The 23,641-nt window shown below is 33.1% G+C and overlaps 2 protein-coding genes and 1 non-coding gene across 4 annotated transcripts; 1 reads left to right on the top strand and 2 right to left on the bottom strand.

The window, feature by feature from the left end:
* Positions 1-2,958: 2,958 nt before the first annotated feature.
* On the top strand, positions 2,959-10,061 carry FAS4 (RNA helicase family protein). Its single transcript, XM_088102238.1, has 13 exons — positions 2,959-3,120; positions 3,372-3,449; positions 3,549-3,621; positions 3,704-3,775; positions 3,859-3,908; positions 4,002-4,062; positions 4,150-4,503; positions 4,860-5,096; positions 5,193-5,408; positions 5,851-5,967; positions 6,074-7,285; positions 7,708-9,238; positions 9,591-10,061. The coding sequence occupies exons 2-12, from the start codon at positions 3,400-3,402 to the stop codon at positions 9,220-9,222; spliced, it is 3,957 nt and encodes a 1,318-aa protein (XP_087958364.1). The 5' UTR covers positions 2,959-3,120; positions 3,372-3,399; the 3' UTR covers positions 9,223-9,238; positions 9,591-10,061.
* Positions 10,062-10,548: 487 nt separating this feature from the next.
* On the bottom strand, positions 10,549-10,621 carry TRNAK-CUU (transfer RNA lysine (anticodon CUU)). The gene has a single exon. It is a non-coding gene; the product is annotated as a tRNA-Lys (tRNA).
* Positions 10,622-10,815: 194 nt separating this feature from the next.
* LOC124828139 (glutathione S-transferase 2-like) lies at positions 10,816-14,711 on the bottom strand. 2 transcript variants are annotated; one of them, XM_088102235.1, is made up of 10 exons: positions 14,546-14,711; positions 14,340-14,445; positions 13,905-13,961; positions 13,712-13,797; positions 13,464-13,535; positions 13,312-13,365; positions 13,154-13,226; positions 12,995-13,056; positions 12,349-12,413; positions 10,816-11,293 (listed from the first exon to the last, which is right to left on the bottom strand). In XM_088102235.1, exons 1-10 carry the CDS (start codon positions 14,561-14,563, stop codon positions 11,275-11,277), a joined length of 612 nt encoding a protein of 203 aa, XP_087958361.1. In that variant the 5' UTR covers positions 14,564-14,711; the 3' UTR covers positions 10,816-11,274. The 2 variants fall into 2 exon arrangements, with proteins under 2 accessions (XP_087958361.1, XP_047157321.1); XM_047301365.2 differs by having other exon boundaries at positions 12,354-12,413; positions 14,546-14,704.
* Positions 14,712-23,641: the final 8,930 nt, after the last annotated feature.

The raw sequence follows: 23,641 nt of genomic DNA, 5'->3' as shown, positions 1-23,641 counted from the left end.
ACCCTAAAATTTTACTAAGGGTAAAATAGGAATCAGAAAATAAAGAGAGGGGTAAAACAGGAATGGGGTGGTGGAGGGAGCAAGGGGTGGTGTTGGAGGGAGAAACACCCCGAGTTTTTTTTTTCAATTCCAAAAAAAAAATAACAATTGTTTTCTAATTCAAATCTAAATAAATTTCAATCAAAAATGATTAAATTCTAAAGACAGTTCAATATATATACACACACACACACAATCAAAATACAATAAAAAAATCATCTTAAACTCCAAATATAATCCAAAAGCAAACACAAAAAATAAAATTATGTGGCCAACCCTGCTCACCACGAATTTAACCTGAGTGAGGCAGGTTCTTAGTGGATCGGGCTCAAAATTGGCCTTATCAAAATTTCATTTTTTTCAATCCAACCCGGCTAAAACCCGTGATGAGTTAAGTTGGCTCACAGTTTTCAACCCATTTTGACTGCACTAAGTAAAATCTTAAAATCGTAATAAATGCAATCACCTACCTCTTTATCTCAAACTTCTATTATAGGTTTTGAGATTGGCTTGTAATTAGTATAGACTTAATCATGACCCAATAACAAGTAAGCATGTTTTACCTGTAAACTTGATTATTGATGATACTTAAGATGTTTAAATGTTTATGATTGTTCGATTATCCCTGGAGTTTAACCGAGCGATTGGCTAATATAAGTTCTAACTGAGCGGTTGGCTAATTTAAGTTATAACCGAGCGGTTGGCTAATTTAAGTTCTAACCGAGCGGTTGGCTAATTTCAGTTCTAATGTGCTTCTGTCGTGGACCATTCGACCAATAACTGACCATACGGTTATACAATACACATGTCATTCACAATTCAAATCACATGCATCCATCATGATTCAATTAAAATAAAACAACAAATTATTCAAGTGTATAATTCAACACTTTCTAGATATAAATATATAGATACACATATATTAAAAAAAACTCAAGAAAATAACTATATAATGTGATATCTCCACATGAGAGAAAATAGTTTTCATGAGGTGAGCACATTAGATAATATTTTTACTTGAGACTCAGATGATACCTCTACTTAAGCACTTCATAATTTGTTGAAAAAGAATATTAGAAAATGCTTAGTAGAGTGACTCAAATGATACATTTATTTAAGTGTTTTAATTTTTTGAGCGAAAATATTAAATGATGCCTTTGTATAAGTGACTTAAACAATATTTTTGTTGGATAAGATAATAGAAAAACACACACTAAAGTGACTCAAATGATAAATTTGTTTAAACCTTTCAAATTTTGACAATTCTAAAATCAAAACGAACTCACTTGAACTAAACAACATTCTCACTACATTTCATAAGATTATTCCTTTCAAAAAGGAATTTATTTTAAGACTAAGAAAATGAAAATTTTTATTAGACAAATTCACGTACAATAGATAAATTTCAAACTCAATGTATAATATATAAGCATCATATATACTTGCAACAAATTAACTTCAGATCCTACATGCAGATGCAAAACGTCAAAACGCACAATAAAAAAGTTCTCTCAATTCTACATGCAACTGAATAATATTATACACACTTGCAATAAAAAGTTCTTTAAATTCTACATGCAACTAAAGAATGTCAAAAGTACATGTAAGAAGTTCTTTTTTATTCTACATGTAACTAAAGAACATTAGATGAAAATGCAACAAAATCTTCTCAAAAAGCTTCAAACTCATATGAAGCCCATTAACTTTAGACTCATCATGTCACACAAGATTTTCTGCTAAAATCTTCCAAAAATAGACTCTATTTTAAAATTTGTTAAGGTAACCTTCTTCACCTAAAACTTTTTACTCTAAAAAAGCTTTTAGCTTAAGAAAAAAATCACTTAAAATCTTAAAACTGTAAGATAAAATTATTCAAGACTTAATTATTAATTTAGTTCCTATATTTAGATTCAGATTAATTTATGTTCTCTTTTATATTTTTTTATTTGTTAGTCATATATTTTTAAAATAAAGTCAATATGTTACATTCTCTTAAATCAACGTTAACATAGAAGATGACTATATCTCAATCCAAATCATCTTTTAATTCTTCAATCCTAAATCTTAAACTTTTATAATAAAAAGGTTTAAATATTATAATATGTTTTTTTATTAAATTTTTCTAATATTCCTTTTTCAAGAAATTCATTTGAAAAGAATCATCTTTGTATAGAGTTAATTAAAAGTTTTCACAAGAGTTATATTTGTATAATGTGTGTGTGTGTATATATATATATATATATATATATATATATATATATATATATATATATATATATATATATTAATATTGATGTTATAAATAAATATATAATAAGTGCATGATTTGTATAGATCTCATCCTTATTACTGGAATTACGTGTTTCTACCCTTTTTTTTCTTATAATAACGAAAATTAAAAATTATTATCATAATAATTATTAAAAATGAAAAATTAATCATAAAAATAAATAAAAAAATATAAATTTTTATCGTAAATAGTTTTTATGATGGAGTTAGTTTTCTATTGTCATAGTTAATTGAGTTTAACAATAATTACTTGATGGATAAAATGATAAAGATCTGTGCATGAAAAATAAAAAGTTAGTTAATAGGAAGAATATCTTTTTTTTTAATGTTCTAAAATATAGATGAAATTTCTCTTATTAAACATAGATTACATATAAAATACGGAATAAATATTTATTTTATAAAATTAAAATCTACGCTAAATAAATATTTTAAATATGTAATTTTTATTTTAAACTAAAAATAAATAATTTATATTCTGTTACAAGGTTCTTCCTAATTATTAAAAGATAACAAAATTTAATTTAGGATTAGAGATAAAAAAACAAATAATCAAGAAATTATTTTGTAAATAATGATTAAATAAAGTGGTGTGAAATCATCAAAACGACCGCCGTTTGGGTCAGCTGAGTGCTTACCCTATTGGCTACACTCTGAAAGGAGTTCAGAACAAAGCCAGTTCTTCCCAGTCCCTCACTGCCGTGTGCCGCCGTCCAATTCCAACGAAGCTCCGTGCCGCCGCGTGCCACACCACCATACTCCGGTGCACTTGACACACTCACGCATTTGCAGGTTAGCCACACTGTTTTCCTGATTCCCGAATTCTGTAGTGATTTGAAATTCCAATCAAAATTATGGTTCTATCGAAATTACAATAATTTTTTGAACGCTTGTTAGTTTCATAGACCTAGAAGTAAGGATAGGCTATCTTTCCAATTGTGCTGCTTGATTTCTGAGTAGCACATTGAAAACAAAGAGAATGTTTTTTTTTTTTCGTAATTATCTGTCTTAATTCAAAATGCATGCAATTCCTCTGTGTTTAGGGAAGCACTGGTTTCTGAGCATAGCAAGATGGAAACTTGGGAAAGCTCTGGCGATGTTATTGAAATCAATTCTCAAAGGTAAAATTACCCCTTTTTGTGGAAGCTGCAAAAATGAGGGAAAATACATTTTTTTTTTAATTCGTCTTTAAATGATTTGAATGTTTATCTTTTGGCTAGTCTGGGAGATGGAGGTAGTAATGCACTGATTTTGCCTGCAAAGAGGATGAAGAAAAGGAAAGGGAAGGATGAGGTAGAGACAGTTGAACATGCGATTTTGTTAATTCAATTTTGAATGTTTACAAACTTTGTCTGATCAAACTTCTGTTACTTAGGATCATCGAAAAGCTAAATCAAATAAGAAACAGAAATTGAGCAAACCTCAGAAGAGGAAGAAGAAGTTTGAGGTTTGTTGGGTAGATAAAAAGTTAACGCTTTCCATTCTCTTCTCTTCTGTTATTAGTCTCAGTTTGTTTAGTTGCCTATGTAGGATGACAAGGAGAAACAACGACTGCAGGAAAAAGCTATTAAGACAATGAAGTATGTGAATGACTTTTTTATTCAGTTACAGTTTTTTCTTTAATGTGGTTTTCTGTGGGTCGTTGATAAAAGCTTGAAGTAATTCTTTTCCAGCGAGAACACACTTCCAGAGTATGCTTATCATCTTTTGCAGTCTTCATGCAATATAAATCGGGTATGTATTGTTGTAACAGTGGTAGATTTATGGTCAAATTAATTAGAATGAGACTGTTTATTTACTGGTGCTGTCATATATTTATAGAATGAGACTATGAAGGAAAAGCGTAGGAGGGCTGTTCATTTATTGAAAGAAGGATTGAAGGTTCCATATGATGGACTGTATAAGAAACCTGAGATGGGCGAGATTCATTTAGCACAGGATGATGAAGTTGAAGAAAATGACATTCAAATTCAACCCGTTAGATCAGAAGAAGTCTTAAATACAACTTCAACACCTCTGGAGTCCTCTGAAGAACCAGTTCATGGCAATGAAGTTGAAAATTATAAATATGTTTCTGGAAATCTTGCTGACATTTCCATTGACAAACAACTTTATGAAATCAGAAGTTCTCCATTGTCTTGTTCGATCAATGAAATAAAAAACACCAATTTAAAGGTATAGTGCCTAATTAAATTGCAAGTTAGTGTGGATAATCAAGGCTTATGATATAATGTAATTGTTTCATTTGGACCATTGAAAAATAATATCCCACATATAACACTTAGTTCTTATATTCATCACTTTACATTCTTTGTGTATGTAAAACTTACACATTCTTTCAAAATTTTATTTTCTAATTTGGGGAGAAATAATCTTGTACCCACACTACACTATGCTTATATACCTGTAACAGTAGTTTGTTGAGATCTCATATTTTGTTATTAACTGATGACATGATTTTTGAGATCCCTTTTTGTCTTTCTTTAATTTGCTTTAATGCTGTTCGGCACTTGTTTGTTAACATTGGACAGAATAGAACAGATGAGAACCATAATCTCAATGGATTGAGCAACCTTGATTATTCTGCACCAAGACCTTCAAATGTTCCTACTGTTGTGCATGTGTATAGACCAAGTGAAGTTGAAGATAAAAGAAAGGATTTGCCTATAGTTATGATGGAGCAAGAGATAATGGAAGCTATAAATGACTGTTCGAGTGTTATCATATGCGGAGAAACTGGGTGTGGTAAAACAACTCAAGTTCCTCAGGTGAGTTTGTTTGATGCCTGATTATGGTGATAGCATTCTTCATTTTATTCAGCTTACCTGTTGATTATTTTCTTTTGAATTTTTTAAATTGATCAGTTTCTTTATGAAGCTGGTTATGGCTCAAGTAAGGGTATCATTGGTGTTACTCAACCACGTCGAGTGGCTGTTCTTGCTACAGCTAAGCGTGTGGCATATGAGCTTGGTCTTTATTTAGGGAAGGAGGTTGGTTTTCAAGTCAGATATGACAAGAAGATTGGTGAAAATTGTTCTATCAAGTTTATGACAGATGGAATTTTGCTACGAGAAGTTCAGGTTGTTATTACCCCTACCAACAATTTTTAATATTGAGAAGTCCTTCTATCATAATCACGAGAAAGTAGAAACCTTTTTATATCAAGAAACCAGGATCCTTTTATGTTACTTAAAACTTAATACATGATGGGATCTATGAATTTATTATTTATTATGAGACATCTCATTCATTCCAAGGAAAATCACTCAACATGTATTCATTTGTGAAATATTTGAGAACATTACTATTTGTATGTGAATGTGAGCACATTTTAAAATGATGCATATTCCATGTCACTTTAGATTGGAAACTGAAAATTTGTTTATTAAAATTTTTCCTGTCATTTGCTACTATTTTAGTATTATTGTGATGACTCCATTCTTTAGTTACACTAAAACAAGATATGTAACAGATTTGCAGAATTGTTTGTACTAATGTTGTTTAATTGAATAACTGGTGCAGAATGATATATTGTTGAGACGTTATTCTGTCATAATTCTTGATGAGGCCCATGAGAGGAGCTTGAACACGGACATTTTGATCGGGATGCTCTCACGTGTAATTAAAACTCGCCAAATGGTTAGCATGAAAGTTCTTTATTCAACAAATGAAATATTCTCTGTATATATTAATTGTGCCTCTGACACTCTAATGAAGATGATCTTTTATTTTGCTATGATGACAGATTTATAATGAACAACAGAAGATGATACTTTCAGGGGAAACTATAAGTCCTGAAAAAATGATTTTTCCCTTAAGACTTGTGCTTATGAGTGCCACCTTGCGAGTACAAGACTTCACTTCTGGGAAGTTATTCCATACTGCTCCACCTGTTATAGAAGTTCCTACAAGGCAATTTCCAGTAGCAGTATACTTCTCAAAGAAAACAGAGAAAACAGATTACATTGGAGAAGCATATAAGAAGGTCTTGGCAATTCACAAGAGGTTGCCACCTGGGGGCATACTTGTCTTTGTTACTGGGCAAAGGGAAGTAGAGGACTTGTGTAGGAAATTACGGAAAGCATCAAGGGAGTTTGTCAAGAAAAAAGTTGAAGGGTCTGTGCAAACTGATAGCACTGTGATCAATGAAACAAACTTTGTTGAGGGAGTAAATATTAGTGAGATCAATGAAGCGTTTGAGGTTCAGGGAAGTTCATCCATCCAGCAAACTGATCGATTTAGTGGTTATGATGAAGATGAAGATAATGCAAATGAGAATGAATCTGAATTTTCTTATGACACTGAAACAGAGAGTGAACTGGAATTTGATGATGATAATCTTGTGCTTCCGGAGAACAATAGTAATATTGTGGATGCCTTAGGACAGGCGGGAAGCCTTGCTTCACTAAAGGCTGCTTTTGAAAAATTGTCTTGGCAGGCCACATCAAGCTCCTCAAATGAAGAGAAGACAATTTCTGCGAACATAGAAAGTAATTTAGAACAATCAAAAGTTCCCATGGAGAAAACAACTAAAGAAATTTGCAGTACTCCAGGTGCACTCTGTGTTCTACCTCTGTATGCCATGCTTCCTGCAGCAGCTCAACTACTTGTATTTGAACAAGTTGGGGAGGGAGAGCGGCTTGTAGTTGTTGCTACAAATGTTGCTGAAACATCTTTAACTATCCCAGGGATAAAGTATGTGGTTGATACCGGAAGAGAAAAGGTGAAGAATTATGACCCCTATAATGGCATGGAGACATATGAAATACAGTGGATAAGTAAGGCATCTGCTGCACAGCGTGCAGGCAGATCTGGAAGAACTGGACCTGGACACTGTTACCGTCTCTATTCGTCTGCAGCCTTTAATAATGAATTTCCTGAGCACTCTCCTGCCGAAGTTGAGAAAGTACCTGTTCATGGTGTTGTCCTTCTCTTAAAATCCATGCATATTACAAAGGTAGGTTAAGTGTATTACTTTATCCGTTGATGTTCATTGCATTTGCTTTTTTTAAGTCGGGTACTATCATTACAAGATATGGTCGGAAGTAGTTCATTATGTACTCCTTTCAGATAGCTTGGCTATTTATGATGGGCTGAGTGAGGAAATGGAATCCTTCATAACACAAATGGTCTTATGCAACATATATCATTAAGAAGATTGCATTCATTTATATTGTTGTTGTTTGGCTCTAAAACATTATAATCTCAAATTTTATCCTGCTTTGTCAATGTTGTTCTATATAGTAATATTTATCAAGTTTTACAAATGGCTGTTATTTATTCATTTCGCACCAGGTCAAATTGGATTTTCCTTTCCTTTTTTTATTTTGTTTATCAGTTTGAGGTATTTTTTACTCATTAATTTTGCTTCTCATCCAGGTTGCAAATTTCCCATTTCCTACATCACTTAAAGCTGCTTCTTTGCTCGAAGCTGAAAATTGCTTGAAATCTCTTGAAGCACTTGATAGCAAGGATGAACTTACACCATTGGGAAAAGCCATGGCACATTATCCCTTGAGTCCTCGTCATTCTAGAATGCTCCTCACTGTTATTAAAAACACAAGACATGAGCTTAAATGTAATTTAAATTTGCTTTTGGCATATGCTGTTGCAGCTGCTGCGGCATTGAGCTTGTCAAATCCTTTTATAATGCAATATGAAGATGATAACAGCAGAGATTCGAAGATGTCTGAGAAATCTGGAATGGGATATGGTGAGAAAGACTTTGATAAAAAGGGAAAGTCAAGCAGAAAGAAACTAAAAGAAACGGCAAAAGTTGCACGAGAAAAATTTCGAGTTGTCACTAGTGATGCCCTCACCATAGCATACGCTTTACAGTGTTTTGAACATTCACAGAAATCAGTAGAATTCTGTGATGACTATGCTTTGCATTTCAAAACCATGGATGAAATGTCCAAACTTCGACAACAGCTACTTAAACTGGTCTTTTATCAGATTGATAAAGGTGGTCTTGAAGAAGAGTACTCATGGATCCGTGGAACATTAGAGGATGTTGAATGTGCTTGGCAGGTTTCTTCTGAAAAGTATCCACTTTCTCTTGTTGAGGAAAGGCTAATCTGTGAAGCAATATGTGCTGGCTGGGCAGATAGGGTTGCTAAACGTATTACATCTTTTTCTAGGGCCTTCGATGGAGAGAAAACCTCTCGTGCCTTAAGGTATCAGTCATGCATGGTAGATGAAAGTGTTTTACTTCATCGTTGGTCATCACTTTCCACTGTGGGCCCTGAGTATTTGGTTTACAATGAACTATTGGAGACCAAAAGACCAAAGAAAGAAGAGATAAGTACCAAGAGAGCGTATATGCATGGGGCAACAAGTGTAGAGCCAGCTTGGCTTGTTGAGCATGCTAAGTCTTCATGCGTCTTCTCGGCTCCTCTGAAGGATCCTCGATCTTATTATGATGCCCAGACTGACCAAGTAAAATGTTGGGTAACCCCATCCTTTGGCCGTTTCTCTTGGAAGCTTCCAATGCATTCATTGCCCATTAGCAATGATGAAGATCGGGTGCAAGTGTTTGCCTATGCTTTGCTTGAAGGCCAGGTGTGTCCCTGTTTAAAATCTGTTCGAAAATATATGTCAGCTCCCCCTGAAAGTATCATGAAGAAAGAAGCATTTGGTCAGAAAAGGGTGGTAAATCTTTTAAGCAAGTTAAAAAGCAGGCTGATTCATAGCTCTGCTGTGCTAAGAATGGTGTGGAAGGAGAATCCAAGGGAACTATATGCAGAAATTTTGGATTGGTTTCAGCATAGTTTTCACAAGCACTTTGAAGAGTTATGGCTACAAATGCATAATGAATTGCTTATGGGGGCACAACAAGGCCCTAAGCATAAAAGTTCTAGAAAAAAGAAAGGAAAATCTAAAGGACCATCATAATTGCTCAACTTTGAAGGTAAAATCATTATTTAATTGTTTATGTAATCCAAGTTACTAATGTACTTCCTGTATCAACTGTTAATTTTTTTTCAAATCTCTTAAATATCTGTCTTTTCTTGTTTACTCAGTAGCATTAGAAGATTAAAAATATTATTCGAGAAATTTCATGAAGAATTTAGAAAATTAAAAAAATAATTTGAGAAATTTCATGAAGAATTTGATATATAATTTGGGGAGGAGGACCAACATGTTTGGCTGTTGTGAATGTGTTGGGTAAGAGGTTGAGTTATTTTAGTAAGGTGCTCTGCCTAGATTGCATCTTCATTCTATTATATAATATATATTTTTATCTTGATTGCACTCTGCAGGGAAAAAAAACGCACCCCTTTTAGCCACAACATTGGTGAACAAGAAAATGTTGGGAAGCTCCATCAACTGTATTCCTAAACTACCTCAGAACACTAATTTCTGTAGCATGGTCAAGCACATGACTGAACTAATTTATTTTCATGAGAGATGCTTCAGAAATTATGCTTTTCTTTCATCCTCTTTGACATGCTTTTGTGGAAGCTGTATAGTTCCGGGGGGAAAAAGTTAGAAAATTACGTTAGTGAAATTGGTAGGAATTTAATTTGTGCTTCATTAGTCCTGTATCATGCTGAATTTATTGGCTAACAATTTTGTAGTGAGTTTTAGATGCTAATGTGCCAAATTTGAAGTTTGGTGAAGCAAAGAGTCTAGGATAGTTTTGAACAGTACTTGAGCATTGTCCTTAGATATACACTTTCTAAAAAGTTATTTTACACTCCGAAGTTCAGCTTATTTCATATTTGATTCCATCTTCTTGTTTGCAGTTCCCTAGTGCGTAATTTATAACAATAATGAAAAGGCTATTGAAAGTTTTGTTGTGTATATTTTCTTGGACTAAATAATCCTTTAACCTCACATTCAATTTTTATTTAACCTCCCATTGCATTTGTATAAATATCTCCTTCCCTTAATTCATTCAATACATTAAAAACCAGACGCCATTTTTCAGACTTATATGTATATTGATTATATTTTGAATTAATATTATATTGTATTATTTTTATTCTTGTAAAGTAAAAGGTAAGTAAAATCATATAAAGGTTTAGTATTTTTTGGGTTAGAATTTTTACTATGTTTTAAATTTTAAAAATAGTCTGTGCATCAGTTAAATTGACCAAAATTACTTGTGTAATCAAATGTCAAATAAAAAGAAGTGTGAAAAAGTTACGATTAAAGTGTACAAGAATAAAAGTAAAACATACAACTCTTAAAACGTAACGTATGAGGAAAACGCCTCGCCCACCGTGGGGCTCGAACCCACGACCACAAGGTTAAGAGCCTTGCGCTCTACCAACTGAGCTAGACGGGCTTACTGTAAGCTTTATTTCTATAACTTAATATAGATTTATGTACTGAATATATGATGACTCCACTATTATACATTCACAGTTAACTTTAATGGGAATAATACTTCATGATCTTAATTAACGTATGAATAATGATAAATTATTTTTTCACTTTAAAAAGAGTAAAATATTAAATTACATTACACACACATTCATATAAAATGTTAGCTACATTATTTTTTATATCTTTGTTGAGTCTTTAAATAGTTCTACATAAACAAAAAGTTTGACTAAATATATTTTTAATATTGAGCTTGATATAGTGATATATTTGAGGTACCAAAATATTCAATCACTGGGTTTGAGGGGACATAATAATACCTACTAGTTAAGTATAACCATAATGCTGTCAAATGCTTATGAAGGAAACCCAGTTTTAACTTTCAACTGATGAAACTGTTCTGGCAGACACATGAGATAAGTTTGCGAAGTAGAAGCATAATTATAAGAAGGCCTTGTGACAACCATTTCATTTGCATGGTAACTCCAGAGCCAAAACAACATAGAAATTTCAGATGCTGAAGAAGTCAAGGGTTGTGAATGAAGGCATCAAATTGTCATTGGGGTGATGAGGCTTGAAACTCTGGCAAAGCTTTGTATGTTTCATACAACCTACTCAGTGTAGGGAATTTGGACTGCAAAAACTCACAAAATTGTAAATGTTCATAATATGCAGATGATTTATAACTTCTTCTCTCAGGCAGAAGTATTTATTGTGATTGAAAAAGCATATTATGGAGAATGATTATAAGAAATACTCCACATTAAGAGTGAAATGAGCATAAACTACTAGTGTAATAATGCATGTAGAATAGCATGTCAATATCTAAATATCTACCACCATAGACATCCCCTTAAGCTGAACTAGCCGTGAAAGTTATAGCATTTTTCTTTTCAACCATATACACCAAACTATTTCAAACTGAGCACCACTAAAGCCTTTTAGCATCCATATTGGTGTCAAAGCCTCTAAAATTAAGACCAGTAGTCTAAATAAAAGATTTTCCAATGAGGAAAGATAAAGTGAGAAATTGGAAATAAGATTTGCAAGAAAAGTATCTCAATTACAGCTGTGTTACCCTCTATTAGCCCTCATACACTCTCTTAACCACTTGTCTCCTATCAGAAGTGATTAGAAACTGTTTATTTTAGTGCTTCTTGTGTAACCACATAAAACCAAACATGAACCCAAAAGAAAGGTTCCAGGTTTGAACAAAATGCTATAACCCCAGTTGTTTCTTATGGCTTTAGAGTCACTCGTAATTTTATAGTTCTTTATAAAATGCCATTTGCTAAAGCTATTTCTAGGGAAAGTTAACATGATTTTCTCAAGTGTTTACTGCATTCTCCAATCTGTTATGCAGTTATTCACCATTCGAAACAACTATTTATAAATCATCCCATATATTTTAAGACCATCTTTCTTTAAAAATGTGTAACTTGTTAGGACCATCTAATGTTAAATTCTAATATTAAGGCATTTTTTAATACCTTTAATTTAATGCTCAGGTCCTAATATAAGTAAGTTTTATTTTCTAAAAATGATACTCCATTCAAATAAAAGACAGTAGAAGAGAAGTGAAGAAAAGAGATGAGAAGAATTCTATATCCACTCTCAACCACTCAGGCTTGTGTACCAATATTTGTATATAATGAAACGAAATATATTAAGAAATTATAAGAACTATACTTTACCATATCGACACCAAACCTCTGAACTGCCTGTTCTATCTGTGGTGCCAAAAATACATCAGCCTGCATAATACAGTATTTTCTTTGTTATGTATGCCTTTCCAGGTTGGAATTATAAGTGTTCAAAATATCACAAAGTTTCACTGTTTCCAGCTAGATCATACATTGTTCATTTGAGCATAGTAAACATTTTAAGTGAAAAAGATGGCATGAAAGTTATGATGAAGAATATGATCCTTTGAAGATCATGAATGTACAAACGAGGGCCCTTAGCTGCAGAGAAAGTTAAAGTTCACTTCCAAAAGAGCAAGAATCTCAAAGTGAAAAGAATTATATAATGCTTGAAACTCATTTTGGCAGCACACTAACATTTCAAAATCTATTATGGAGAAACCCACCATAACAGTTAAAAGGTAAATTTTGGAGGAGGAGATTTTTTCAGCCAGACCATGAGAAAAAGGTAAAGAAAGTTCCATTTCCAATTTTTCCTATCTCCATTCAATAAATAGACATCAAGAAATGTTTCAGGAATTGACATTGACCACAAAAAGGAACAGATTCAAAATAAGGCTTCAAATCATATTGAAGAAAACCATTATAGTAAGTAAAAAGAGAAAGAAGGCTTTAGCACAGCCAGATTATACCATATAGATACGTTCCCCTGTGGCATATGTTGCAGAAAAATCCTTCAGTAGCTTTTCAAGAGCTGGACATCGTCCAAGTGAAAGTAAGAGAACTGAATAGTTATAAAAAAAAATTCAGAAAACAAGGAAACAATGGCAAATGGTATAGAATATGCTTACCTGAGAAACCTTTGTTAATGGTAAACTGGGCCCACGGTTTTGATTCTGCACCAAACATTTTCTCCATATCTTTCTGTAGAAAAATGTGTGTAAAAAATCCAAAATATTTGAGCATTATTCGAATCCAATGATTTCAGATCAAAATAATTAGAATGTACCAGAACAGCAAGCATGTGAAGAGGCTGTATACTGGAATGAACAATACTTGCTACCTGTAAAATAATATAATCATCAGATAGTAGCCAAGCTATAGAAAGATTTGAGTAACACATTCACGTTACAAATCCAAATCAATCATCTTGAATTTTACCTGAAGATTTAGAGCTCTGAGCTGTGGATCAACTGGCAACAGTGGCTTCTGAGTATATTTTTCCTCCAAATGCTACCCATAAAGGTAAACGTGAAACACATAAAGTGGCAATTTGAATAACAGAATACCAAACCTAATCAGTGAGATGCATGATTGAAAAGAAACTTGAGCATAAAAAAGTTAGTAGTTTTTCATGTGGAATTGGGTAGAGTACTCAATATTTTCAGTGTCTGTAGCATTAGACTTACCAGAAATATTGCATAAGAGTCTGAAACCACTACATTATCATCAACTAATACTGGAACATAGTGCAGAGGATTCAATCTCTCAAATTCTGAAATTTAAGCAGAAATGGAAATTTTTTCAGTCAACCAAACTTGCCTAACCACTATTGAGTTTGATTCGTAAAGCACTACATTTATTATTGAGCTCTGAATTCACCTGGACTGTATTGCTCTCCTTTTACCAGGTCCACTTCTCTGTACTCATACGGAATTCCTAATCAGATCAAAAGAAAAGAAAATCAATCACGAAACCAAAATTTCTTGAGTCCAATCCAACATTTTCTGTAGTTATACTTTCATATCAAGCTCAGTTATTGTTAATCGAAAACAAAATAAAAGAAGCAATGCTGAGATGGAGTTATTCTATCAAAAATTCAAAATAAAATCCCAAAAATGGAACAAAACTAATTCAATTGGTGTGCTTGGTGTTCACCCATTAGAATTGGAGTTTTGCTTTACTCTTCTGATTTGATATTTAATGAAACCTTCATGAAGCAGATTATTGAAAATCTGATTGAGCAACAGTGCCATAATCTGATTGAACAACAGTACCTAAAGCACAGTGTCATGAAGAAAGGGGTGAGGAAGGAACCTTTGAGGCATAAAGCAAAGCGGATACGCCATGAGCAAGAGCTATGGCAGTAAGAATAGAGCTGAAGATTGGATGAAAATGGTGCATTGCTGCCCTGGTCACTTTTCTGCAGTGAATAAGTCAATTCTATTAATTTTCCAAAATTGAAAACATGACAGTGATTAGTGTTTGATGAAAACAAGGAACAGAAATGAAAGATGAATTACCCGGTTATCTAGCTCCATGTCTGATTCAGATGCTAAATCTATGCATCACTTACTTCTCTTATGTTTTCCCTAACAACAGTCTTTACATTTCAACCAATTTGGTCTCGGAAAAAAGTCTCCTTAATAACTCTTTTTAACAACTTTTTCACAACAACTTCACATCATCCTGATTCATCCATTTCAAATATACTAACCAATAAAATAATCACACATATTATCAAAATGTAAGTAAAAAGAGTTGTTAAAATATCATGTCGTTTATTCTCTACGAAGGATACAACAAACTGGTTTAAGTATATTTTTTTAAGACACAAATGCAAAAGTATTAGCAGGAAGCTAATTCAATTCGGGTTTCGTAGATTTTAAAGATTTTTTTCAAAATACCTTTCATTATTAGAATTTTATAATTTAGATATGTAGGACTTCAATTTTGAAGTAAAATTAAAATTTGTTCTACTGAAAATTTTATTTCTTTTGATTTTTAAACTTTAAAAATTAATAACTATAGTTCTTTAAATATAATATAATTATTTATGTTAATATTTAAATTATTTAGTGTTCGATAGGTTCGAGGTTTTAGTATAAGTAAAAAAACATGTAAAAGAATTTAACAGATTAAAATGATTATATTTATTAATTTTAAAATTTATAAATTAAAATGTATCAAAATTACTTATTTCAATTTCACTCCAAAACTAAAATATATTTAATTTTAATTTATTTTAAATCATAAATTATATATCACTTTCAAAGATTTTTTTCATATTTAAACGAGTAATTTAATCTTATAAACTAAAATAATTTGTCTCGATTTTAATTTATCAAGTGCCTTTTAATAAGTTGAAACAAAATCAACTTCAATACTAAAAGAATGTAAGAGCTGGAAAGCAACTTTTAATAGACTAAAATGTTCTAGCTAGAAAATTCATCTAGTACAAGAACATTTTAACTAATTAAACACAATTTAACCAAATAAAATTAATTTACCTTTTATAAGAAAATTCTAAACACAATTTTACAACTCTAAACCACATTAAACTAGAGAATCAGCATTACAACTCAAATTTTGAAAACTTTATGTGGTTTAAGACATCAAATCTTCTTGAAGTAAGATTGTTTGACTGTTCCATTTGAACACATTTTAATTTACATCCTTCGTCAAACACTTTACTTTGGAAAACTTAGTTTTAATATTTTGAAAGAAGAGGTGTAGATGAAAAATGAGGATTGCATTTGGCTCCATTAGAAGAAACTTAGTGGACATGGGGACTATATTTGAGTTAGTAAAAATACATAAATTTATTAATGGTTAAGATAATGAAAAGGTTTTGACATAGAATTTGACAAATTTTAAAAAGGAAAACACTTCTTTAACAACGTTTTCTTGACACACTTTTGACAACACCACGTGGCGGTTGTCCATTGGCTCAATTTGAAAAAAAAATTCAATATTCAATTAATCAGGGGAGGGTATTATGAAAAAGGAAAAATACGAAATTTCTTTTCACGCTTTCCCTATTCTTCTTTCATTCGCGGTTTGTCTCTCTCATCTGTCTCGTTCTCTCATCTCTCTCGTCTTTCTGTAGAACCCTAAAGCCTTGGCCCATCTTCATCTCCCTCGTTCCTCTTGGTCGGTCTCCCACCTCTGTTATATTATTTGTTTGTGGTGCGACCCAACACCTTGTTGTGAAGTATTGAAGTCGTCTTGGACGTCCTTATCCACCATTGGTATTGTGCCTTCTCGGTGTCGTGTTGTTTTATGGTTTTCGTGTGTTTCTCGAACCCTAACCATCTTCTCGAGCATTGGCGTTTTCGTGTTGGGCGAACCCTAACCTTCGTGTCCACCATTTTTACATTGTGCCTCTTTGCCGCAAGCCACCCAGGATTGAAGTTTTATCCAAGGTTGTAGCATTATTGGGAGTGGATCCTGGACAACGAGAACATTAGAAGAATGGAAGCGCCAACGGAATATGGATTGTTAGAGGATTAATTTCATGTGTAGAGATTTTGTTTGTATTTAGACGAAGATGGATTTTTTGCTTTGTAAGAAACAATGATATTTGTGTACAAGTTGTTATTGCAATAAGATGATAGCTTTCATGATTACTTAATGTGCAATTTCATTTCATTTATGTTGTGTATATTTTGATGACAAAGTAACGTGCAATATTAATAAGTTTTTGACATGAATCCAATGGTTTACAATTGATTTTGGTGTTTACGTGTGAGTAGATTGTGGGAAGTCATGTTTTGGAAAGGATGGAAAGAATTTGCATCCAATATGGCTTGAAGGAAGGAGACGTTGTTGTCTTCGAGGTTGATCACCATTGGAATGATCTTATAGTTGAAGTTCACATTAATGGATGTAATTGTAATGTTAATCACCCAATATCAGTGTAAACCACAAAAGACAACATCAATTTATGTTCATGTCGTTTAATTTTTATATTTGAATAAAAGTATATTTATGAGTTCTTGGTCTCAATGACGTAGGTTCAAATGAAAAAAATTGTTTCTTATCTCGAACATGGGATGCCCAAACTTGATTTCCCACACTAAAATCACACTTAAATAACAAAATCACACCAAAATCATTGCATTTATGCAAAAAATACAAATATTTAGACTATTGTCCCCTAGGTTACCAGAACTGGCTCTTGCAGTACAACTTTCTGTACAAGGATTTTGTTCGTGTAATCGTTTACCAAGGTCTTGTAAACGATTGCAACTTTGTTTTTTGCTCCAGACCTTGCAGGACTTCAACTAACTTGTTCAAATGAAAAAAATTGTTTCTTATCTCGAACATGGGGTGCCCAAACTTGATTTCCCACACTAAAATCACACTTAAATAACAAAATCACACAAAAACCATTGCATTTATGCAAAAAATACAAAAACTTAGACTATGGTCCCCTAGGTTACCAGAACTGGCTCCTACAGTATAACTTTTTGTACAAATCCAGGATTTTGTTCGTGTAATCGTTTACCAAGGTCTTGTAAACGATTATGATGAGTGCATATTTATGCCCACATTTATGCTTCAAAATTCAAATTTTTGATGGGATAATTGTGCTTAAATGATTGATTTTAAGTGAATTTGTGATGATTGGATATGTTGGGTTTGGGAAATAAAGAGACGTAAAAAGTGGGTTTTAGCGCATAAATTATTCTTGGATGTTCTAATGTTTATTTGTGCAGCTGAGAATATAAGTTTTGTTGGTCCAAATGGCAATTCAAGGCCCAAAATCAGATTTTTTTTGGAAAATTCAGAATGGGCTAAAGTGCAGATAGAAGAAATTTCAGGGCATTTGTGCAATTTTGGAAAGTCAGAAAATCTAAAAGATAAAATTCTGTTGTTGAATTTAATTTGGGAATATCAACAGAAAATATCTTCCAAATAATTTTATCATTATCTAAATCTTTTAGTTATTTGGAAGACATAGGATATAAGATAATTGAGTTAATATCTATCAAATATTCTTTAAAACTAATTTAATCTAATGAATATTTGAAAGATATAATATATCAACAGAAAATATCTTATCAACAAACTATTAAGAGTCCAAGCCCAATCAAGCCTATATAAAGAGACCCAAGGGAGGCAGAAAAAAGGGACTTCACTTCATATTTTCATTCTCTCATACTCCTCTCACTTTTCTTTCATCTTGTATTCAACTCCATTCATGGAGAGCTAAGCATATAGGGCTATTCTGCTGTAATTCCATTATGGATTCTGAGGTTAGATTGATGTAATACGATTGTTTATTTTGATTATTGATTTAAGTTGTTCTTTCTCTATGTCTTTCATCTCTCTATCTTGTTAAAAGTAAAGATTTTTGCATCATAATGTGTTTGAATCTACATGCATATTGATTATATGAGTTCTAGGGTTTCTAGGTTTAATTGAGAATTTACTTTGATTTAATTTAGGAACTTTCATATGATTAAATGATTTTTACTATCAATTGAGAATGTAGTTTGGTTGATTAGTAATAATTTCAACTATAATCAATTGAGAATTTACTTTGATTGATTAACTTTTAATTTGGTTAGAAGATTTAAGAATAGACATGATTAAACACAATAAAATTTGATTGAGAATGTACTTTGATTAAATTTATTGTGAATAATCTAGAAAGGTTTTGCATTTGATTGAGAATTTACTTTGGTTAAATGCATGATCGCCCTCAAATTAATTAAGAATGTACTTTAATTAATTTGAAACTTGAATAATAATCAACTGAACAATTATCTGTGAATAACCGATGATGAATCTATCTTGGAAAAGCAGTGGAATTAGCCTATTTCATCATAACTGTTTTTAAGTTTCTTATTTATTCTTTAAACATTCTTAAACCATTACTTTTATTCATAAGCATTGCATAACATTCATAAGAGTCAGATATTCGAAAGCAATTCCGTGTTCGTTGGGAGACGACTCAGGGTTACGTTAACCCTATCTACTTTCTTAAATACTACTTGGCAATACTGAAGTTGCCTTGAAAAGTAGTATTAATTTGATAGCTTCAACGACAGCCTATCAGATTACAACTTTGCTTTTTGCTCCAAACCTTGCAGGACTTCAACTCACTTGTTCAAATGAAAAAAATTGTTTGTTATCTCAAATATGGGGTGCCCAAACATGATTTCTCACACTAAAATCACACTTAAACAACAAAGTCACACAAAAACCATTGCATTTATGCAAAAAATACAAAAATTTAGACTATGGTCCCCTAGGTTACCACAACTGGCTCCTGCAGTACAACTTTCTGTACAAATCCCAAGTTCTGTTCGTGTAATCGTTTACCAAGTACTCGTAAACGATTACAAGTGTTTTTCTTGGTGCAGCACTTGCAGGACTTCAACTAAGTTGTTCAACTCAACAAAATTGTTACTTATGTCCAACATGGGGTGCCCAAACATGATTTCCCACACTAAAATCACACTTTAAAAACAAAATCACACCAAAACCATTGCATTTATGCAAAAAATACAAAAAATTAGACTATGGTCCCCTAGGTTACCATAGCTGGCTCCTGTAGTACAACTTTCTGTACAAATCCCAATTTTTGTTCGTGTAATCGTTTATCAAGTACTTGTAAACGATTACAAATGTTTTTTTTTGTGCAATACTTGCAGGACTTCAACTAAGTTGTTCAACTCAACAAAATTGTTACTTATGTCCAACATCGGGTGCCCAAACATGATTTCCCACACTAAAATCATACTTAAAAAACAAAATCACACCAAAATCATTGCATTTATGCAAAAAATACAAAAAATTAGACTATGGTCCCCTAGGTTACCATAGCTGGCTCCTGCAGTACAACTTTTTGTACAAATCCCAATTTTTGTTCGTGTAATCGTTTACCAAGTACTTGTAAACGATTACAAGTGTTTGTTTTGGTGCAGCACTTGCAGGACTTCAATTAAGTTGTTCAACTCAACAAAATTGTTACTTATGTCCAACATGGGGTGCCCAAACATGATTTCCCACACTAAAATCACACTTAAAAAACAAAATCACACAAAAACCATTGCATTTATGCAAAAAATACAAAAAATTATATTATGGTCCCCTAGGTTACCACAACTGGCTCCTACAGTACAACTTTTTGTACAAATCCCAATTTTTGTTCGTGTAATCGTTTACCAAGTACTTGTAAACGATTACAAGTGTTTTTTTTTTGTGCAGCACTTGCATGACTTCAACTAAGTTGTTCAACTCAACAAAATTGTTACTTATGTCCAACATGGGGTGCCCAAACATGATTTCCCACACTAAAATCACACTTAAACAACACAATCACTCCAAAACCACTACATTTATGCAAAAAATACAAAAATTTTGACTGTGGTCCCCTAGCTTACAATAGGTGGCTCCTACAATACAACTTTTTGTACAAATTCTAATTTTTGTTCGTGTAATCGTTTACCAAGTACTTGTAAACGATTATAAGTATAATTTTTGGTGCAGAACTTGCAGGACTTATGATAGGATCATGATGTCACAAACATTGTTTCATTTGTCCATCAAATACATCAATAGTAAATCAAAGTAGTCCCATTTATTCATTAACAATTCAAACAAAACCTCATTTGACATTGACAATAATAAAAGCAATTCAATTAAAAGTAATAATATGTAACGCAAGGAAAGATGCATCTTTTATAACATTGAACAAAATATATTCCAAATTACAAACATTTGGTCATCTATGTACAATTTTGTATTACATTCTCTTAAGAAGTCTATACAAATATCACTTATATGTTATTCTAAGTTGTCCAGTGTAAGGAGTTTTAAGCGCTCTGCTCTTGTAACGCCTTCGTGAGCCCATCCTGACATACGTCTTCATTTGAGGTGGATTTGTGGATATGCCTCCCGGGGAATCAAATCTATTGTTCATGGACAGTTCTGCACGTGGCACACTCTGTCCACCATCCTATGTTGTTCTTCTTCTAGCTTTCTCTTTGGCCAACTTTGACTCCAAGACAACGAACCGTCAACTGCATCAAAGACAAACAAAATATCCAAAACATAAAAGCCCTAAAACGAAAACAACAAAAAATATAACACAACAGGGAAAACCCAAAATCCAAACAAAAATGGAGGAACAACGCATTTACCTTGCTCGTCGAAGGACCATGGTTACCGAAACTTTCCATTTCGCAGAATAAACTCAACAAAGACGACTACATTGAGAAAAATCAACAGATGCAACGAAGAGATGCAACAAAGAGCGAGAATGAAAGCGAGAGTGAGAGTGAAAGCGAGAACAAAGCGTAGAATGAGAACAAAAACGAAGATAGAGAACGACAAACAAGAGAGAAAGTTCATTTCTAATGAAACAGGGCAAGGGGCATTTTTGGAATCACAAATTTTTGAAACCTGCCTCAATGCTGATGTCAGATTTTAAATATTTAAAAAAAATAAAAAACAACCAATGCAATAGTAACACATGGCGTTGTTAAAAGAGTGTCAAAATTTTTTTTGTCAAAATATCGGGATCCTTTTAAAAGAGGCCTATTTGTTCGTCATTATTCTCAAAAAGCCTAAATCATCGTCAAGATTCCATTCATATATAAAGGTGAAGTCATCAACATCAATTATAGTATTTTTTATACACCCCATATGAGATTAAACATTCCTTTACAAAAAGAAGCTTGACAACCTTTTTCAGTGTAACAAATGTTGATAAATATTAAAAATTCTTTAACCTTTGAGATGACTACTGATTCTGTTAAGCACTTAATGGTACTTAAAATTTCAGAAAAGGAAAACTTGTCTTTTCTAGGTTCCATAGTACAAGAATAAAAGATTGAATTTTGTTTTAAAAATTTCTTTGACAGATTTCGAAAGTATCATATGAGTGATGAAGTACATATGATGATTTTGTATATATCAAGAAATCATTGATGATATTTCTGTTTATTGAGAAAGAAAGAGAGAGTTCATAAGTATGTTATTCATGCTTATTTATATTTTTAAATTTGTATTTATTTATGAATTATGTGTTCTTCTCATGAGAAGGGCTAACATTTTCTTCTTTTGTTATGTTATTAGGTTAGTTTGTTTGTTTTAGATCAGTGTACACGAAAATGAAGAATCTTTGAGAATAAGAGTTTACTGTCAAGATCTTCTCACTCAGTCACAACATGTTCACTCAATTAATATAAAAAAATACTTGCTCAACAAACTTTAACAATTGATCTTCAATCCTCTCCGAGAACGCGATCCACTCCAATGGGTTGTTGACCTGTAGAAGACACTCCGACGCTCAAGTCATATATGTTTCACAAAGAGGTCTATATTTATTAGGATAGAAAAGGATATATGTACCTGGATCCCAATTGTATATTTATAGAACTTGTGGTAGCCAAGTCCATTAATTAGCCATTAGTGCAGTATATTTTTGGGCAATATAACCTACCAATCACTCATAAATAGCGTATATTCGCATTTAATATGGTCATTAAACGTATTAATTGGTCATTAATGATATTTACCTTTCTTTATTAGTTTGTCTGACAGCCGGTCGGTTGCCAAGTATAGTACATTAAGCCCCTTAAGCCCCGAGCAGCTGTTTGTAGGTGCGAAGGGGTTTAAATACGCTAGACGAATTTAAAGTGGCGGGAAATAGTGATTACTGTTTTGAATCACCGGGCGGTGTGCTATGGTTTGAGATCGAATGGCCGAATACTTGTGACCGTTCGGTTGAGAGGGATTTTCCTCTCGGTCTTTGACTTCAGCTTTGACGAGAGGGATTTACCTCTCGGCCAAGAGGGATTTACCTCTTGGTCTTTAATTTCAACGAGAAGAGTTTACCTCTCGGCCGAGTGGGATTTACCGCTCGGTCTATGTCTTCAATCTTGACGAGAGGGATTTACCTCTCGGCCAAGAGGGATTTACCTCTTGGTCTTTAATTTCAACGAGAGGAGTTTACCTCTCGGCCGAGTGGGATTTACCGCTCCGTCTTTGTCTTTAATCTTGACGAGAGAGAGATTTACCTCACGACCAAGAGGGATTTACCTCTTGGTCTTTAATTGAGACGAGAGGAGTTTACCTCTCGGCCGAGTGGGATTTACTGCTCGGTCTTTGTCTTCAAGCTTGACGAGAGGGATGTACCTCTCGGCCAAGAGGGATTTACCTCTTGGTCTTTAATTTCAACGAGAGGAGTTTACCTCTCGGCGAGTGGGATTTACCGCTCGGTCTATGTCTTCAATCTTGACGAGAGGGATTTACCTCTCGGCCAAGAGGGATTTACCTCTTGGTCTTTAATTTCAACGAGAGGAGTTTACCTCTCGGCCGAGTGGGATTTACCGCTCCGTCTTTGTCTTTAATCTTGACGAGAGAGAGATTTACCTCACGACCAAGAAAGATTTACCTCTTGGTCTTTAATTGAGACGAGAGGAGTTTACCTCTCGGTCGAGTGGGATTTACTACTCGGTCTTTGTCTTCAAGCTTGACGAGAGGGATTTACCTCTCGGCCAAGAGGGATTTACCTCTTGGCACTAGTACAAAAAGTAGTTACGAAGGCGCCATATATGCTTCGGTTATGTTAAAACCGAAGCGTAACAGCTTATACGCAT

This window comes from Vigna umbellata, chromosome 11 (genome assembly GCF_029865625.1).
Source record: "Vigna umbellata cultivar VRB3 chromosome 11, Vumbellata_1.0, whole genome shotgun sequence".
NCBI lineage: Eukaryota > Viridiplantae > Streptophyta > Magnoliopsida > Fabales > Fabaceae > Vigna > Vigna umbellata.
This window is presented reverse-complemented; position numbering and strand designations above follow the sequence as displayed.